Source organism: Salmo salar, chromosome ssa09 (assembly GCF_905237065.1).
Source record: "Salmo salar chromosome ssa09, Ssal_v3.1, whole genome shotgun sequence".
NCBI classification, from domain to species: Eukaryota; Metazoa; Chordata; class Actinopteri; order Salmoniformes; family Salmonidae; genus Salmo; species Salmo salar.
This window is the reverse complement of record NC_059450.1, coordinates 97898473-97911195: the sequence shown is the minus strand read 5'-3', so window position 1 is coordinate 97911195 and position 12723 is coordinate 97898473. Positions and strand designations below refer to the sequence as shown.

The following is a 12723-nucleotide window of genomic DNA, read 5'->3' as shown; positions in this document are numbered from 1 at the left end:
GATCTGGAAAAAACCCTTACGACCACACCACATGTACTCTGCTACACTCTGACCTGGACTGTTGGTTTAGATTTGTCCTGTAACAGTGTGTTATTAAGACCAAAGGTTTCATGTCTGACTCACACAGTCCCACAGAACATGAAAGACCAAATCAGACATACTGAACTCTGTCACTCTCTGAAACAACAGTTCCAAAGGACACACACACACACACACACACACACACACACACACACACACACACACACACACACACACACACACACACACACACACACACACACACAAGCCCAGTCAGTGGCTCCTCAATGTTACCAGAGAGATTTGTGGGTCCGGGGCTATGTAAGTGGAGCTACTACCAGGCAGCTCCAGTCCGTGTCGTTCGTAGCCCGCGGCCAATGTCCCCTGCCTGGGGTGTCTGACAGGATGACAGGCCCCATCCTGACCACCCGCTGGGTATAATATGTCACTGGACTGGTAGAGAGGGTGGAAGAGGAACATTCCAGTGACTGACGGGCTCAGAGGGAGCCGTTACAGTAGGCAGAAGGAGAGAGGATCAGTCAGGGTTACCTGGACATTTACAGTAGCTACTCTCTCCTCTGTAGCCCAGGGCCTTTCTGGAAGCAGCACAGGGTAAAGATAGGATCTCACATCTCCTTGTATGTCAGTGTTGGAGTTAATCTACTGGTCCACTGTCAGGAGGTGGATTCAACCGTCAAAAAGAAATGAAGGCTATCATTGGTTGACCATCACTGTCAATTAACGTGGGTGGTCCTGTCTGTTCTCCCGGTCCCACTAGTGTGGAGGACATTTCATCTAAACACTTACAAGATGAGGTTTAGACTTTTAACTAGGTCGTTCGCGCGCGTGTGTGTGTGTAGTAGCCCTCCTACATGCTCAGATAGATGGACTCACTCCTCTAGTGAACAGACATCTCTATATATTCCATGGTGAGTGGGATGGTGGGTTCGAGGTGAGACCTTGATATTCCACGGTGAGTGGGTTGGTGGGTTCGAGGTGAGACCTTGATATTCCACGGTGAGTGGGATGGTGGGTTTGAGGTGAGACCTTGATATTCCACGGTGAGTGGGAAGGTGAGACCTTGATATTCCACGGTGAGTGGGAAGGTGAGACCTTGATATTCCACTGTGAGTGGGGAGGTGAGACCTTGATATTCCACGGTGAGTGGGAAGGTGAGACCTTGATATTCCACTGTGAGTGGGGAGGTGAGACCTTGATATTCCACGGTGAGTGGGGAGGTGAGACCTTGATATTCCACGGTGAGTGGGGAGGTGAGACCTTGATATTCCACGGTGAGTGGGGAGGTGAGACCTTGATATTCCACGGTGAGTGGGGAGGTGAGACCTTGATATTCCACGGTGAGTGGGGAGGTGAGACCTTGATATTCCACGGTGAGTGGGGAGGTGAGACCTTGATATTCCACTGTGAGTGGGAAGGTGAGACCTTGATATTCCACGGTGAGTGGGGAGGTGAGACCTTGATATTCCACGGTGAGTGGGAAGGTGAGACCTTGATATTCCACGGTGAGTGGGGAGGTGGGTCGAGGTGAGACCTTGTGATATTTTTTTGACTTTGGGGGATCTGAGTCATTACCTATGGAAGATATAGAGACAGACTGATAAGGGATGTGTGTAGACAGACAGTTGGATAAGCATGAAGTGAGTTACAGCACCGGAGAGAGAATGCACCCTTATCACATTCCCGTTCTTTCCTTCCCTCTCTCCTCTCTTTCCTTCCATATCACAACCACGAAATGGATTTTCTTGTCTGTCAGTTTTCCCTTAAAGCAAGGCCTTGCTAACTTCATGTCAGCCATACTAACACAGGAAAAGAGATGTCTGTTACATGCTTGGCGTTCAGGAAGGGAGAGATGTCTGTTACATGCTTGGCGTTCAGGAAGGGAGAGATGTCTGTTACATGCTTGGCGTTCAGGAAGGGAGAGATGTCTGTTACATGACTAGTGTTCAGGGCTGTGGACAAGGAAAAAGGTTTGGAGGATTACAATCAATATCATTTTTATGCCACTTAGCCGCAGCTTTTACCCAAAAGCCACTTAAAGCCCAAATAAAATAAAATAAATTGTTTTGGTGCGTGTGAACACGATGGAAATGGAAGGCGCAGGAATCAATGAGAGAAAACAGACAGTGTGTCAGCTGCGTCGTAGTGTATTTTTCTTGCGTCTGCGTGCGGAGCTGGTGGAAATATGACGATGAATTGCTTGGGTCGTTTGTAGGAGAGGAATTATGACCTTTATGCCAAGTACAGTAAAGATGGAGTTTAAAATGTATTGGGCTGGAAGCTAAGGTTTATCAGTCAAATAGGATACATTTGTGAAAACATTGTGCCTACCTGTGTTGATTTATCATCACAGGCATATAGCCTAGACAGGCTACGACTGGGGAAACTACACCAACTTCCATTTCAAGAGAGAATACTGTTTTGTAGAAAGAACTAGACTATCTTAAATTCTTTAAACTGTTCGCGTGTACTAGCTACAACTGTCCTCACATTCGTGAGTTAACGGTTTAGAGCAGGCAGGTACGGTGGCTCCCGTAGGACATAAGGTGAGTCAACAGGAACACAACAATAATTAACACGGGCTACATAGTGAACATAACCAATACAACTGTTTTTGAATTGACACTCTCTACTCTCGCACGTTAATTGTTCCTCCGTGTGAAGACACTTTATGTGCATGTAACACAGGCATAGGCAACTACACATGCATACACACACATAACATACGCACTAGACACACACGTACACATGGATTTTGCATTGTAGATATGTGGTAGTGGAGTATGGGCCTGAGGGCACACACTTAGTGTTTTGTGAATTCTGTAATGAATGTATTGTAATGTTTTTCAAATTGTATAACTGCCTTAATTTTGCCGGACCCCAGGAAGAGTAGCTGCTACCTTTGCCAGGAACTAATGGGGATCCATAATAAATACAAATGTGATCCCTGAGGGAATTGAACCGTTGACCTTGCTAGTTCTACCCTCTTACCAAATCTCACCCACCAAGCCACACATCCAGGATGCCACCATGCAGGCTGTTGTCTGTAGTGTTCTTCGCTAGAAACCTCTACCTCTCTCCCACCACCACCTCTAATGATGCCGGGTGATGGTCTGATTTGACACATTTTACTCCTGATATGTTGCATACTTTCCGCCTAGCTTCATTTTCCCTCTGAAAATGCAAAGGACAGGACATTACACTTCATTTACTAATTAATTTAGCGTGGCAGGCTGCTGTGGAGGACAGGAAGTAGACTTTCCTCTGTTGTTGCTGTAGCTGGCAGCACCGGGGCATTTGTCATACATCATGCTGCTCTAACAGCTCTCTACCACACACACTTCTTCTTTCTAATTTGGTTTTCCTTTTCCCTCCTCATTCCACATCTCCCTGTTAATTTCCTCCCTCTCTCTCTCCTCTCCCTCTCCTCACTCTCTCCTCTCCTGTAGACTCCTGAAGAGCTGGATGACTCTGACTTTGAGACGGAGGACTTTGATGTTCGCAGCAGGACCAGCATGCAGACGGAAGATGACCAGCTTATTGCAGGCCAGAGTGCCAGGGTGAGTCCACACACACACACACACACGCCTCTCTTTCTACAGGCCGTCTCAGTGGGTAATGCACCTTGTTCACGCCAGGACTCCCTTGACCCCCTCACAGATACTCTGGACTTTCCATTCAGACATGGTTATCTAGACTCCCCCCCTCCCTCTCACATACTAGCTACCAGGCCAGATCTGGCAACATGTAAGACCAAGGGGAAGGGATAGGGAGTGAATCAGGACCGGCTGTGATAGTCTGGAATCCCATGCATATGCACACTGGTAATGCTCTGATATTTAATGAGCTCCTCTCACCTCACTAGCTCCCACTCCACTGTAAACCCAGTAGAAGTATCCATACCATTTACAGGAAGATCTTTTCGATATCCTTTGTTAACTATCCTTGACTCACTATGTAAACTCCCATACATTTCCAGGAAGGGAAGCATACTTGAGTTAAAACAGAGTAGTTTAACTCTGGGTTTAATGTTTCTGTGTTATGGTGTAGTAGCCACTTGAAAGCCCAATGTCCAGGTTACTGGTTTAGGTCCCAATCTATTTAACATGGAACCCATAACAGAGGCTCATAAACCAGAGTTTTTCAATCAGAATATTAGCTAGTGACTATGCCGTCTAGCCAATTCAATTGAATTAGTTAATGAATTGTGTATTTAGTTTGGAGCAGCGTGAATGCTATCACAAATCACTGTGGACATTAGTGGTCCCAAATGGCCAAAAGTAGTACACTAGCCACTATACAGTGTATTCAGACCCCTTCACTTTTTCCAAATTTTGTTACGTTACAGGCTTGTTCTAAAATGGATTAAATAATAGTTTTTCCTCATCAATCTAAACACACTACCCTATAATGACAATGCGAAAACACCTTTTTGACATAAGTATTCAGACCCTTTGCTATGAGACTCAATTGAGCTCAGGTGCATCCTGTTTCCATTGATCATTCTTGAGATGTTTCTACAACTTGATTGGAGTCCACCTGTGGTAACCATCTCTGCAGCACTCCACCAATCAGAGTCCTAAAGGACTCTCAGACCATGAGAAACAAGATTCTCCTGTCTGATGAAACCAAGATTGAATTCTTTGGCTTGAATACCAAACGTCACGTCTGGAGGAAACCTGGCACCATGCCTACGGAGAAAAATGGTGGTGGCAGCATCATGCTGTAGGGATGTTTTTCAGTGGCAGGGACTGGGTGACTAGTCAGGATCAAGGGAAAGATGAGTGGAGCAAAGTACAGAGATCCTTGATAAAAACCTGTTCCAGAGCGCTCAGGACCTCAGACTGGAGTGAAGGTTCACCTTCCAACAGGACAACGACCATACTGTAAGCACACATCCAAGACATCGCAGGAGTGGCTTCAGGACAAGTGTCTGAATATCCTTGAGTGGCCCAGCCAGAGCCCGGACTTGAACCCCATCGAACATCTCTGGAGAGACCTGAAAATATCTGTGCAGCAACGCTCCCTATCCAACCTGACAGAGCTTGAGAGGATCTGCAGAGAAGAATGGGAGAAACTCCCCAAATACAGGTGTGCCAAGCTTGTAGCGTCATACCCAAGAAGACTCGAGGCTGTAATCGCTGCCAAAGGTGCTTCAATGAAGTACTGAGTAAAGGGTCTGAATACTTATGTAAATGTATTACATCGTTTCCGAAGTGTGTGTGTGAGTTCCGTTTGGAATGCCGGCACGAGCTGGGTTCCGTTTGGAATGCCGGCATGAGCTGGGTTCCATTTGGAATGCCGGCACGAGCTGGGTTCCGTTTGGAAAGCCGGCACGAGCTGGGTTCCGTTTCTCTATTATATTAGAGTTCTGTAATGTTTCCAGCCTGGCTAGTGACTGCATTCATGATATTATGATTTCTTTAACAATATATTGTAAATGCTGTAGATATCATGGCCCCTCTTCTCTCCATGTTTGCATTACCTATACTCTGTCCTGTTTCTCAAATCTTATCCTATTTCTTATATATTGCGCTAACCATAGGGCTCTGGTCAAAAGTAGTGCACTTCATAGGGAATAGGGTGCCATTTGGGACACTCCCCTGTTCTGAGTTGTGTTGGAAGGAAATGAAGAGCACTCCAGTTTAATACTGTTCACAACCTCAACCACTGCCCTACCACCCACAGAGTACACCCACATCACCCAGAGAGAAGGCCTACAGAGTACACCCACATCACCCAGAGAGAAGGCCTACAGAGTACACCCACATCACCCGGAGAGAAGGCCCACAGAGTACACCCACATCACCCGGAGAGAAGGCCCACAGAGTACACCCACATCACCCGGAGAGAAGGCCCACAGAGTACACCCACATCACCCGGAGAGAAGGCCCACAGAGTACACCCACATCACCCGGAGAGAAGGCCCACAGAGTACACCCACATCACCCGGAGAGAAGGCCCACAGCGTACACCCACATCACCCGGAGAGAAGGCCCACAGCGTACACCCACATCACCCGGAGAGAAGGCCCACATCACCCAGAGAGAAGGACCTAGAGACTACACATCTTGCACAGACACACTCTCTTTAAATATTCCCTCTGTTGCCTTGGTAATGGGTGTATTAATATATCCATTCATTGGCCAAATGAGGGGGCTACATTGGTGAGAAATATGTTAGTCGGTGTGGAAGCACGGCGTGACCTCATTAGCCTTCTTGTTATGCATCGGTAATGTAGACCGTTCTGATTTCCAACTGAACTACAATCATTCTATTGTGTTTTCTATCAGGTCTTCTTGTTTAGTTGCAAGGTTTCTCCACAAAGTGTTTTTGGAGCAAACCTAAGAGGCGTCTTCAGTTGATCTAAGCCTTAGGAATGAAAACAAGGAAATTCATTCAAGAGCATTAGGACTTGACCAAAAGGCCATATTTATAAAAACTTAAAGGAATGGCGATTTTGGTATGTGCCTGACAGTGTTTTCTTCTCCAAGCTAAAGCGAAGGCATTAGGTCTGGGAGCTAACGCGAGTCGTCCTGGTCTCTTAAGGTAATGTCACTCATCACATGAGTTCAGAGGCTCGTATGTACAGTTGAAGTCGGAAGTTAACATACACCTTAGGCAAATACATTTAAACTCAGTTTGTCCACAATTCCTGACATTTAATCCTAGTAAAAATTAATTGTCTTAGGTCAGTTAGGATCACCACTTTATTTTAAGAATGTGAAATGTCAGAATTATAGTAGAGAGAATGATTTATTTCAGCTTTTATTTCTTTCATCACATTCCCAGTGGGTCAGAAGTTTACATACACTCAATTAGTATTTGGTAGCATTGCCTTTAAATTGTTTAACTTTGGTCAAATGTTTTGGGTAGCCTTCCACAAGCTTCCCGCAATTAAGTTGGGTGAACTTTGGCCCATTCCTCCTGACAGAGCTGGTGTAACTTAGTAATAGTGACCAGTAGCAGGATAAATAGATTGATACTAATGATAATATATACATGTCAACAACAGTACTAGTGACCAGTTTGTTGTACAGTAGTGTGTAGTGGCGTGTATTGTACGGTAGTGGCGTGTATTGTAGTGTCCTGGTACTTATCTTCCAGTGTAACTCTCTCTCGCCATACCCAGGCATTTATGGCCCAGTGTAATGTTTTATACTCATCTCATCTCTCTCCTTCATCTCTCCTCTACCAGGCTATAACAGCTCGGTGTACTGTTCTATAACTCTCTCTTCTCCTCCTCTACCAGGCTATCATGGCCCAGCTGCCCCAGGAGCAGAAGGCTAAGATCGCTGAGCAGGTGGCCAGTTTCCAGGAGGAGAAGAGCAAGCTGGACGCTGAGGTGTCCAAGTGGGACGACTCCGGCAACGACATCATCGTCCTGGCCAAACAGATGTGTATGATCATGATGGAGATGACGGACTTCACCAGGTATGGAGGGGGGCGGGCGGGCAGAGGGGTGGATGTGTGTTTCTTCCCCACCATTGTCATCAGAAGACTCTACAATTTCTGGTTCAATGAAAATGTTTTTACCTAAATCAGGGATTGTCTGATTCATTTTCACAGTCAGTATGGCACAATCATCCTGCAGAAAGTAGTCCATCACAACGTTTTCCCACTGAGCTTTGTCGATAGCTCTATTAACTTCAGGGCAGCGATGTTGAGAGCAGTAGCGCACATTTTTCAGTTCTTCATTATCTTTTTAAATAAAAAGCCGCGGTAGATAGGATTATCCACACGTACTTAGCAGATCATGTTCTTTAAAGAAGCATGCTACATGGCAGACCAATCTGAACTCCTCTCTCGGCATGTCCAGCCCACTCATTATTATCTCTGCCAATCATGTCTAACGGGAAGGTTCCTGTAGGTTTCCGTGGCTCAACCAACTGGGCTTGTTATTTTAACAATTTTATTCGTATTTACAGATGTTATATAAGTTTAAGTCACATGGAAGTTCACATTTTCCACAAGGCATTTCTGCCCCAAAAAGTATTTTCTTTTAATGAAAAGTAAAATGTTGAAATGGATCTCCTATGAAGTAGTGACGGGCGACATAAGCCTAGTTCCCTGAAACGGGTCACATTAGTAAGATGGTCTCTGTCCTGACTGGGGAGGCCAGCAGCTGTCCTCTAGTAAATGTGACACACAGACAAGACCGTAGGCTCTATGGCACATCACCTGAGTGCCCTGGCCGGCCATCTGCTCAGTCAAACGTGTGTGTCGGGAGGGGTGGGTGTGCGTGTGTCGGGAAGGGTGTGTGTGTGTGTGTGTGGTCTTTTGCCTGCAAGTAGAGGTGTGTGTGTGTGTGTGTGGGGGGGGGGGGGCTTCCTCTATGTATTTTAAAGTGAATCAGTCAGGAGACATTATGCCTGGAGGTAATGACAGAGCAAAGCTCTGTCTCTGCCTGCATGTCTCTCAACTTCCAACTCTTTAAAGAAGTTTCTCCAGTCAGATCTTGCCTAACACTGCAGTCACCCTGTAAGCACCAGCCTTGAAGACAGGGTTTACTCTACAAGCCAAGGCATTGTCCTTAGCTAAACAGCATAAACACTGAACATGAAGTTGCATGAGATTAAATTGCACGAAAACAGAGGACACCGAAAGGAGTATAAGTCCACTTAGACTGCCTTCCTCCGTCCCAAGCCCTGCCTTCCTCCGTCCCAAGCCCTGCCTTCCTCCGTCCCAAGCCCTGCCTTCCTCCGTCCCAAGCCCTGCCTTCCTCCGTCCCAAGCCCTGCCTTCCTCCGTCCCAAGCCCTGCCTTCCTCCGTCCCAAGCCCTGCCTTCCTCCGTCCCAAGCCCAGCCTTCCTCCGTCCCAAGCCCAGCCTTCCACTCTCTTCAGGTCAGGCTGATGAGCCAGCCTTTGATCAAATGCTTAGCATCGTCCCACTTCAAACCTACCACTTGTGATCCATGTCCCCCTGAAGGACCCTAATGCCAGGCAGCGGTTCCCCTCCCAGACCTATTGTTCTGCATGCTAATGTCATGCTAATACATGCAAATGAAGCGCCACTCTCACGTCTCCTGCCCTGCTACGCTAGCCCTGCTATGCTAGCCCTGCCGTAAAAACAACATGCATGTCTAATGATTAAAACACAACATATCTGTACTGATGTAGATTTTAAGAAGTGGAATAAGGTCTTGAAGATGGTATTACATTTTAACCATCAGGGGCTTGGCGCTGTCTTCTAGTCTTTACAGTGGAAAGGCCCAAGGGATTTCATTTCAACAAAACTCACCAATAATGTTGTGTAGATATCTAAACGGAGAATGTTTAGAATAAGCTGAGGAATTCCAGTCAGAATTAATCTACACTTATAAATATGTAAATATTTCTGTCTAGGAAAGTGGTTGTGTGACTGTCTCTGTGTTATGGCTCCAACACCATGTCACCTGCAGCAGAGGGCAAGAGAGGGAGGCAGAAAGAAGGAAGGTCAGCAAAGAACTAATTCAGTCCACGCCCAAGTGATTGATCCTTAACCTTGTGCCCGGGCAGGCAGCACCAGCAAGGTTAGATCAGTGAGGAGGAAATTGACTTGGGCTTTTCCGCCTGCCTGCCTGTCTGTCATACTATCTCTCTCTACACCGCCTGGTGTTTGACTGACTGACTTAGTGCCTGGGGGTGCCACCCACTCTGCTCTCTACACCGCCTGGTTACTGACTGTTACTGCCTGGTGGTGCCACCAACTCTGCTCTCTACACCGCCTGGTGTTTGACTGACTAGCCCAATGTGTGTGAATATGGTGGTAGAGGTGAGGACTAGCCCAGTGTCTGAATATGGTGGTAGAGGTGAGGACTAGCCCAGTGGGTGAATATGGTGGTAGAGGTGAGGACTAGCCCAGTGGGTGAATATGGTGGTAGAGGTGAGGACTAGCCCAGTGGGTGAATATGGTGGTAGAGGTGAGGACTAGCCCAGTGGGGGAATATGGTGGTAGAGGTGAGGACTAGCCCAGTGGGTGAATATGGTGGTAGAGGTGAGGACTAGCCCAGTGGGTGAATATGGTGGTAGAGGTGAGGACTAGCCCAGTGTACCAGGGTGAATATGGTGGTGCAGCTGGCTCAAACTTCCTCTTATTTATTCACGTTTTATATTAGCCAATGAAAACAACATTTAGATTCTGTTAGGATGAGGATGTCTGATAACCTCTCCTAGCGTATTGTGACCCCACCACCATGTTTAGTATCTCTGTTGTGAAATGAGACTAGTTGGAGCGTAGCCCAGCCTTGAATTTGACTGTAGATCCCATCCACATTGGTAAGCACGTCTGCAGTGAAACGAGACTTGCTCAGCACTAGCAGTGTTGAGTTGTGGTTGACATTATCATCCCGATTCCTCCAGCCCCTCTAGTCTCTCAGGGCCCTCCTGTCCCCTGTCTGTCCCTAGTCAGAGGGGGGGAAGAGTGTGTCCTCAGCCCAGTCTGTAGAGTGATGCTTGGCTCCATCTCTCCACCAGGACCTTGCTTCACTCCCTTTATCCCCCCCTCTCCATTCCTCCCTTCACATCACACAGGTAGGAGGAGAGGGAGGGTTAGACATATAGCAGGGGAAGGTAGACAGACAAACGCATGGAAGGGAGTGGTAGAGAGACAGCAAGAGCTTAAGGACCGCAAAGAGGAAGAGGAAGAGACGGGACAACATTACATCTGTTGTGGGAGAGTTGGACGGGAAGGTTTGTAGCCTGGAGAGAGCGAGAGAGCAGCTTTGAATCCAGGTTGTGACTGGAGTCCCTGGCAGAGAGAGGACTGTGGAGCAGGCTGGGGGGTTGGCTGGGTTGACCTGTGTGTTTTGTTGGGGGGGGTGGTGTATGTTGCGGCAGCCTGTGTGTGTTGGGGGGTTGGTAGTGGGTTATGTCTAGGCCAGGGCTATTAGCTGAACAGGACTGGCACTGCCCCCTATCCCACCCGGTCTGTCCCTCCATCTCTCTATCCACCATGTCTGTCCCTCCATCTCTATCCACCCTTCTCTCCGTCCTACCCTCTTTCCAGAAGTGTACCAGACAGCAGAAGGGAGAAATGGGTGTTGTTGTTCTCTGACCATCTGGATTGGCTCAGCCTGGACACATGTCATATAGGCATCATGGAGCCATAAGTCCCTCCCTCATGTCTCACTCAGGCTTTTAATAAAGCCAGGTTAGGTCTGCGGCTAAAGATAAACAGGCTAACAGTCTGAACAGGCCAAAGGTGGGGGATGAATTTAAATCCAGCTTTAAAACCTCTTCCATGTAAAGTCCCCTATTTAGGGGACCTGTGTGGTTCTAGTACTGGTTCTGACTGACATTTTTCATTGTAAATGGAATTGATATGAATGGTAGCCCTGACTCTCACGGACACAGGAGTATGTCTCTTCTGCCTTTGTGAACCAGGATGTGAAATCTGACTCCACTTGAAGCTGGGATATCCCTCCTACCATTTAATTCGCTCTTCTGAATGCTACATCACAGCCACAAACAACACATGTGCCTGTAATCCTTAGATCATAGCGCAGCAGGAGAGATTGGTTTCGTCACTGTAGCACATTCAGATATCTATTTATAGGCAATCTAAAATAATGAATAGATTTTAAACAACAACAACAACAAAAAACATTCTGTTTGTCATAGACGGACGATATTAATATGAGCTGAAAGTTGTGTTCCTAACGAGTTTAGGAGGCCAAGCTTAGAGCTCTGAGACGTTTGGAGAGAATATATGCACATGTTCTCTAACACTAAATATGCAAATATGTATTTTACAGTTCTAAGGAAGGAGAAGTCTTATAGTGAATTATTTCAGGCCTTTATTCATCGTTTAGACGTATAAGAAATGCATCATATTAAATGTTTATCATAATTCTACTTTGAGCTTGTGTCCTCAAAAGTGACTACACCTCAGCAGTTTATAACCATTTTTACTAGAAAGGTGAGATTTGTACCTTTTCTTGGAGTATGCAGCATTACTAGTTGATTGCCCTTTCATGATAAATAATTACTGTAGGGGATTGCGTGGGTTACATGTTCAATTAAATGTAAAAGTTAAGCCTGAACAGGATAAAAGTGTGGGATCAATTTAAATCCTAATTAGTAGTGTACTACTTTAGACCAGAGCCCCTTTGGGTCCTATTTCCTATATAGTGTACTACTTTAGACCAGAGCCCCTTTGGGTCCTATTTCCTATATAGTGTACAACTTTTGACCAGAGCCCTTTTGGGTCCTATTTCCTATATAGTGTACTACTTTTGACCAGAGCCCTTTTGGGTCCTATTTCCTATATAGTGCACAACTTTTGACCAGAGCCCTTTGGGTCCTATTTCCTATATAGTGCACTACTTTAGACCAGAGCCCCTTTGGGTCCTATTTCCTATATAGTGCACTACTTTTGACCAGAGCCCTATGGTCCTATTTCCTATATAGTGCACTACTTTAGACCAGAGCCCTATGGGTTATTTCCTATATAGTGCACGATATATGGGGATTTGTACAGAGATTAGGTTATTTTCTATTGGTCTGTGTAGGCGGCGGATGAGTGTCTAGTGCAGTTAGCTGCCCATGTGCTGTGGTGGCTTCTTAGGGTGAAGGTATAAAACACATGATCAAATCACTGTCACTGAGGGGGGACTGTGTGTGTACCATAACACAATCCTCCCCCCCTCCATATACATACCATCTGTCAGAGAGGGAGAGGAAACATCTATCCTTCAGAGACTA

The 12723-nt window shown here is 46.4% G+C and overlaps 1 protein-coding gene across 2 annotated transcripts in view; it reads left to right on the top strand.

The window, feature by feature from the left end:
• Window positions 1-12723, top strand: part of LOC106612315 (catenin alpha-1) — a 244829-nt gene that overhangs the window by 186177 nt on the left and 45929 nt on the right. For both annotated transcript variants that reach the window (XM_045724259.1, XM_045724260.1), the window contains 2 exons: window positions 3489-3599; window positions 7292-7473. In XM_045724259.1, the coding sequence (XP_045580215.1) occupies window positions 3489-3599; window positions 7292-7473 (293 nt within the window). The remainder of the gene's footprint in view (window positions 1-3488; window positions 3600-7291; window positions 7474-12723) is intronic.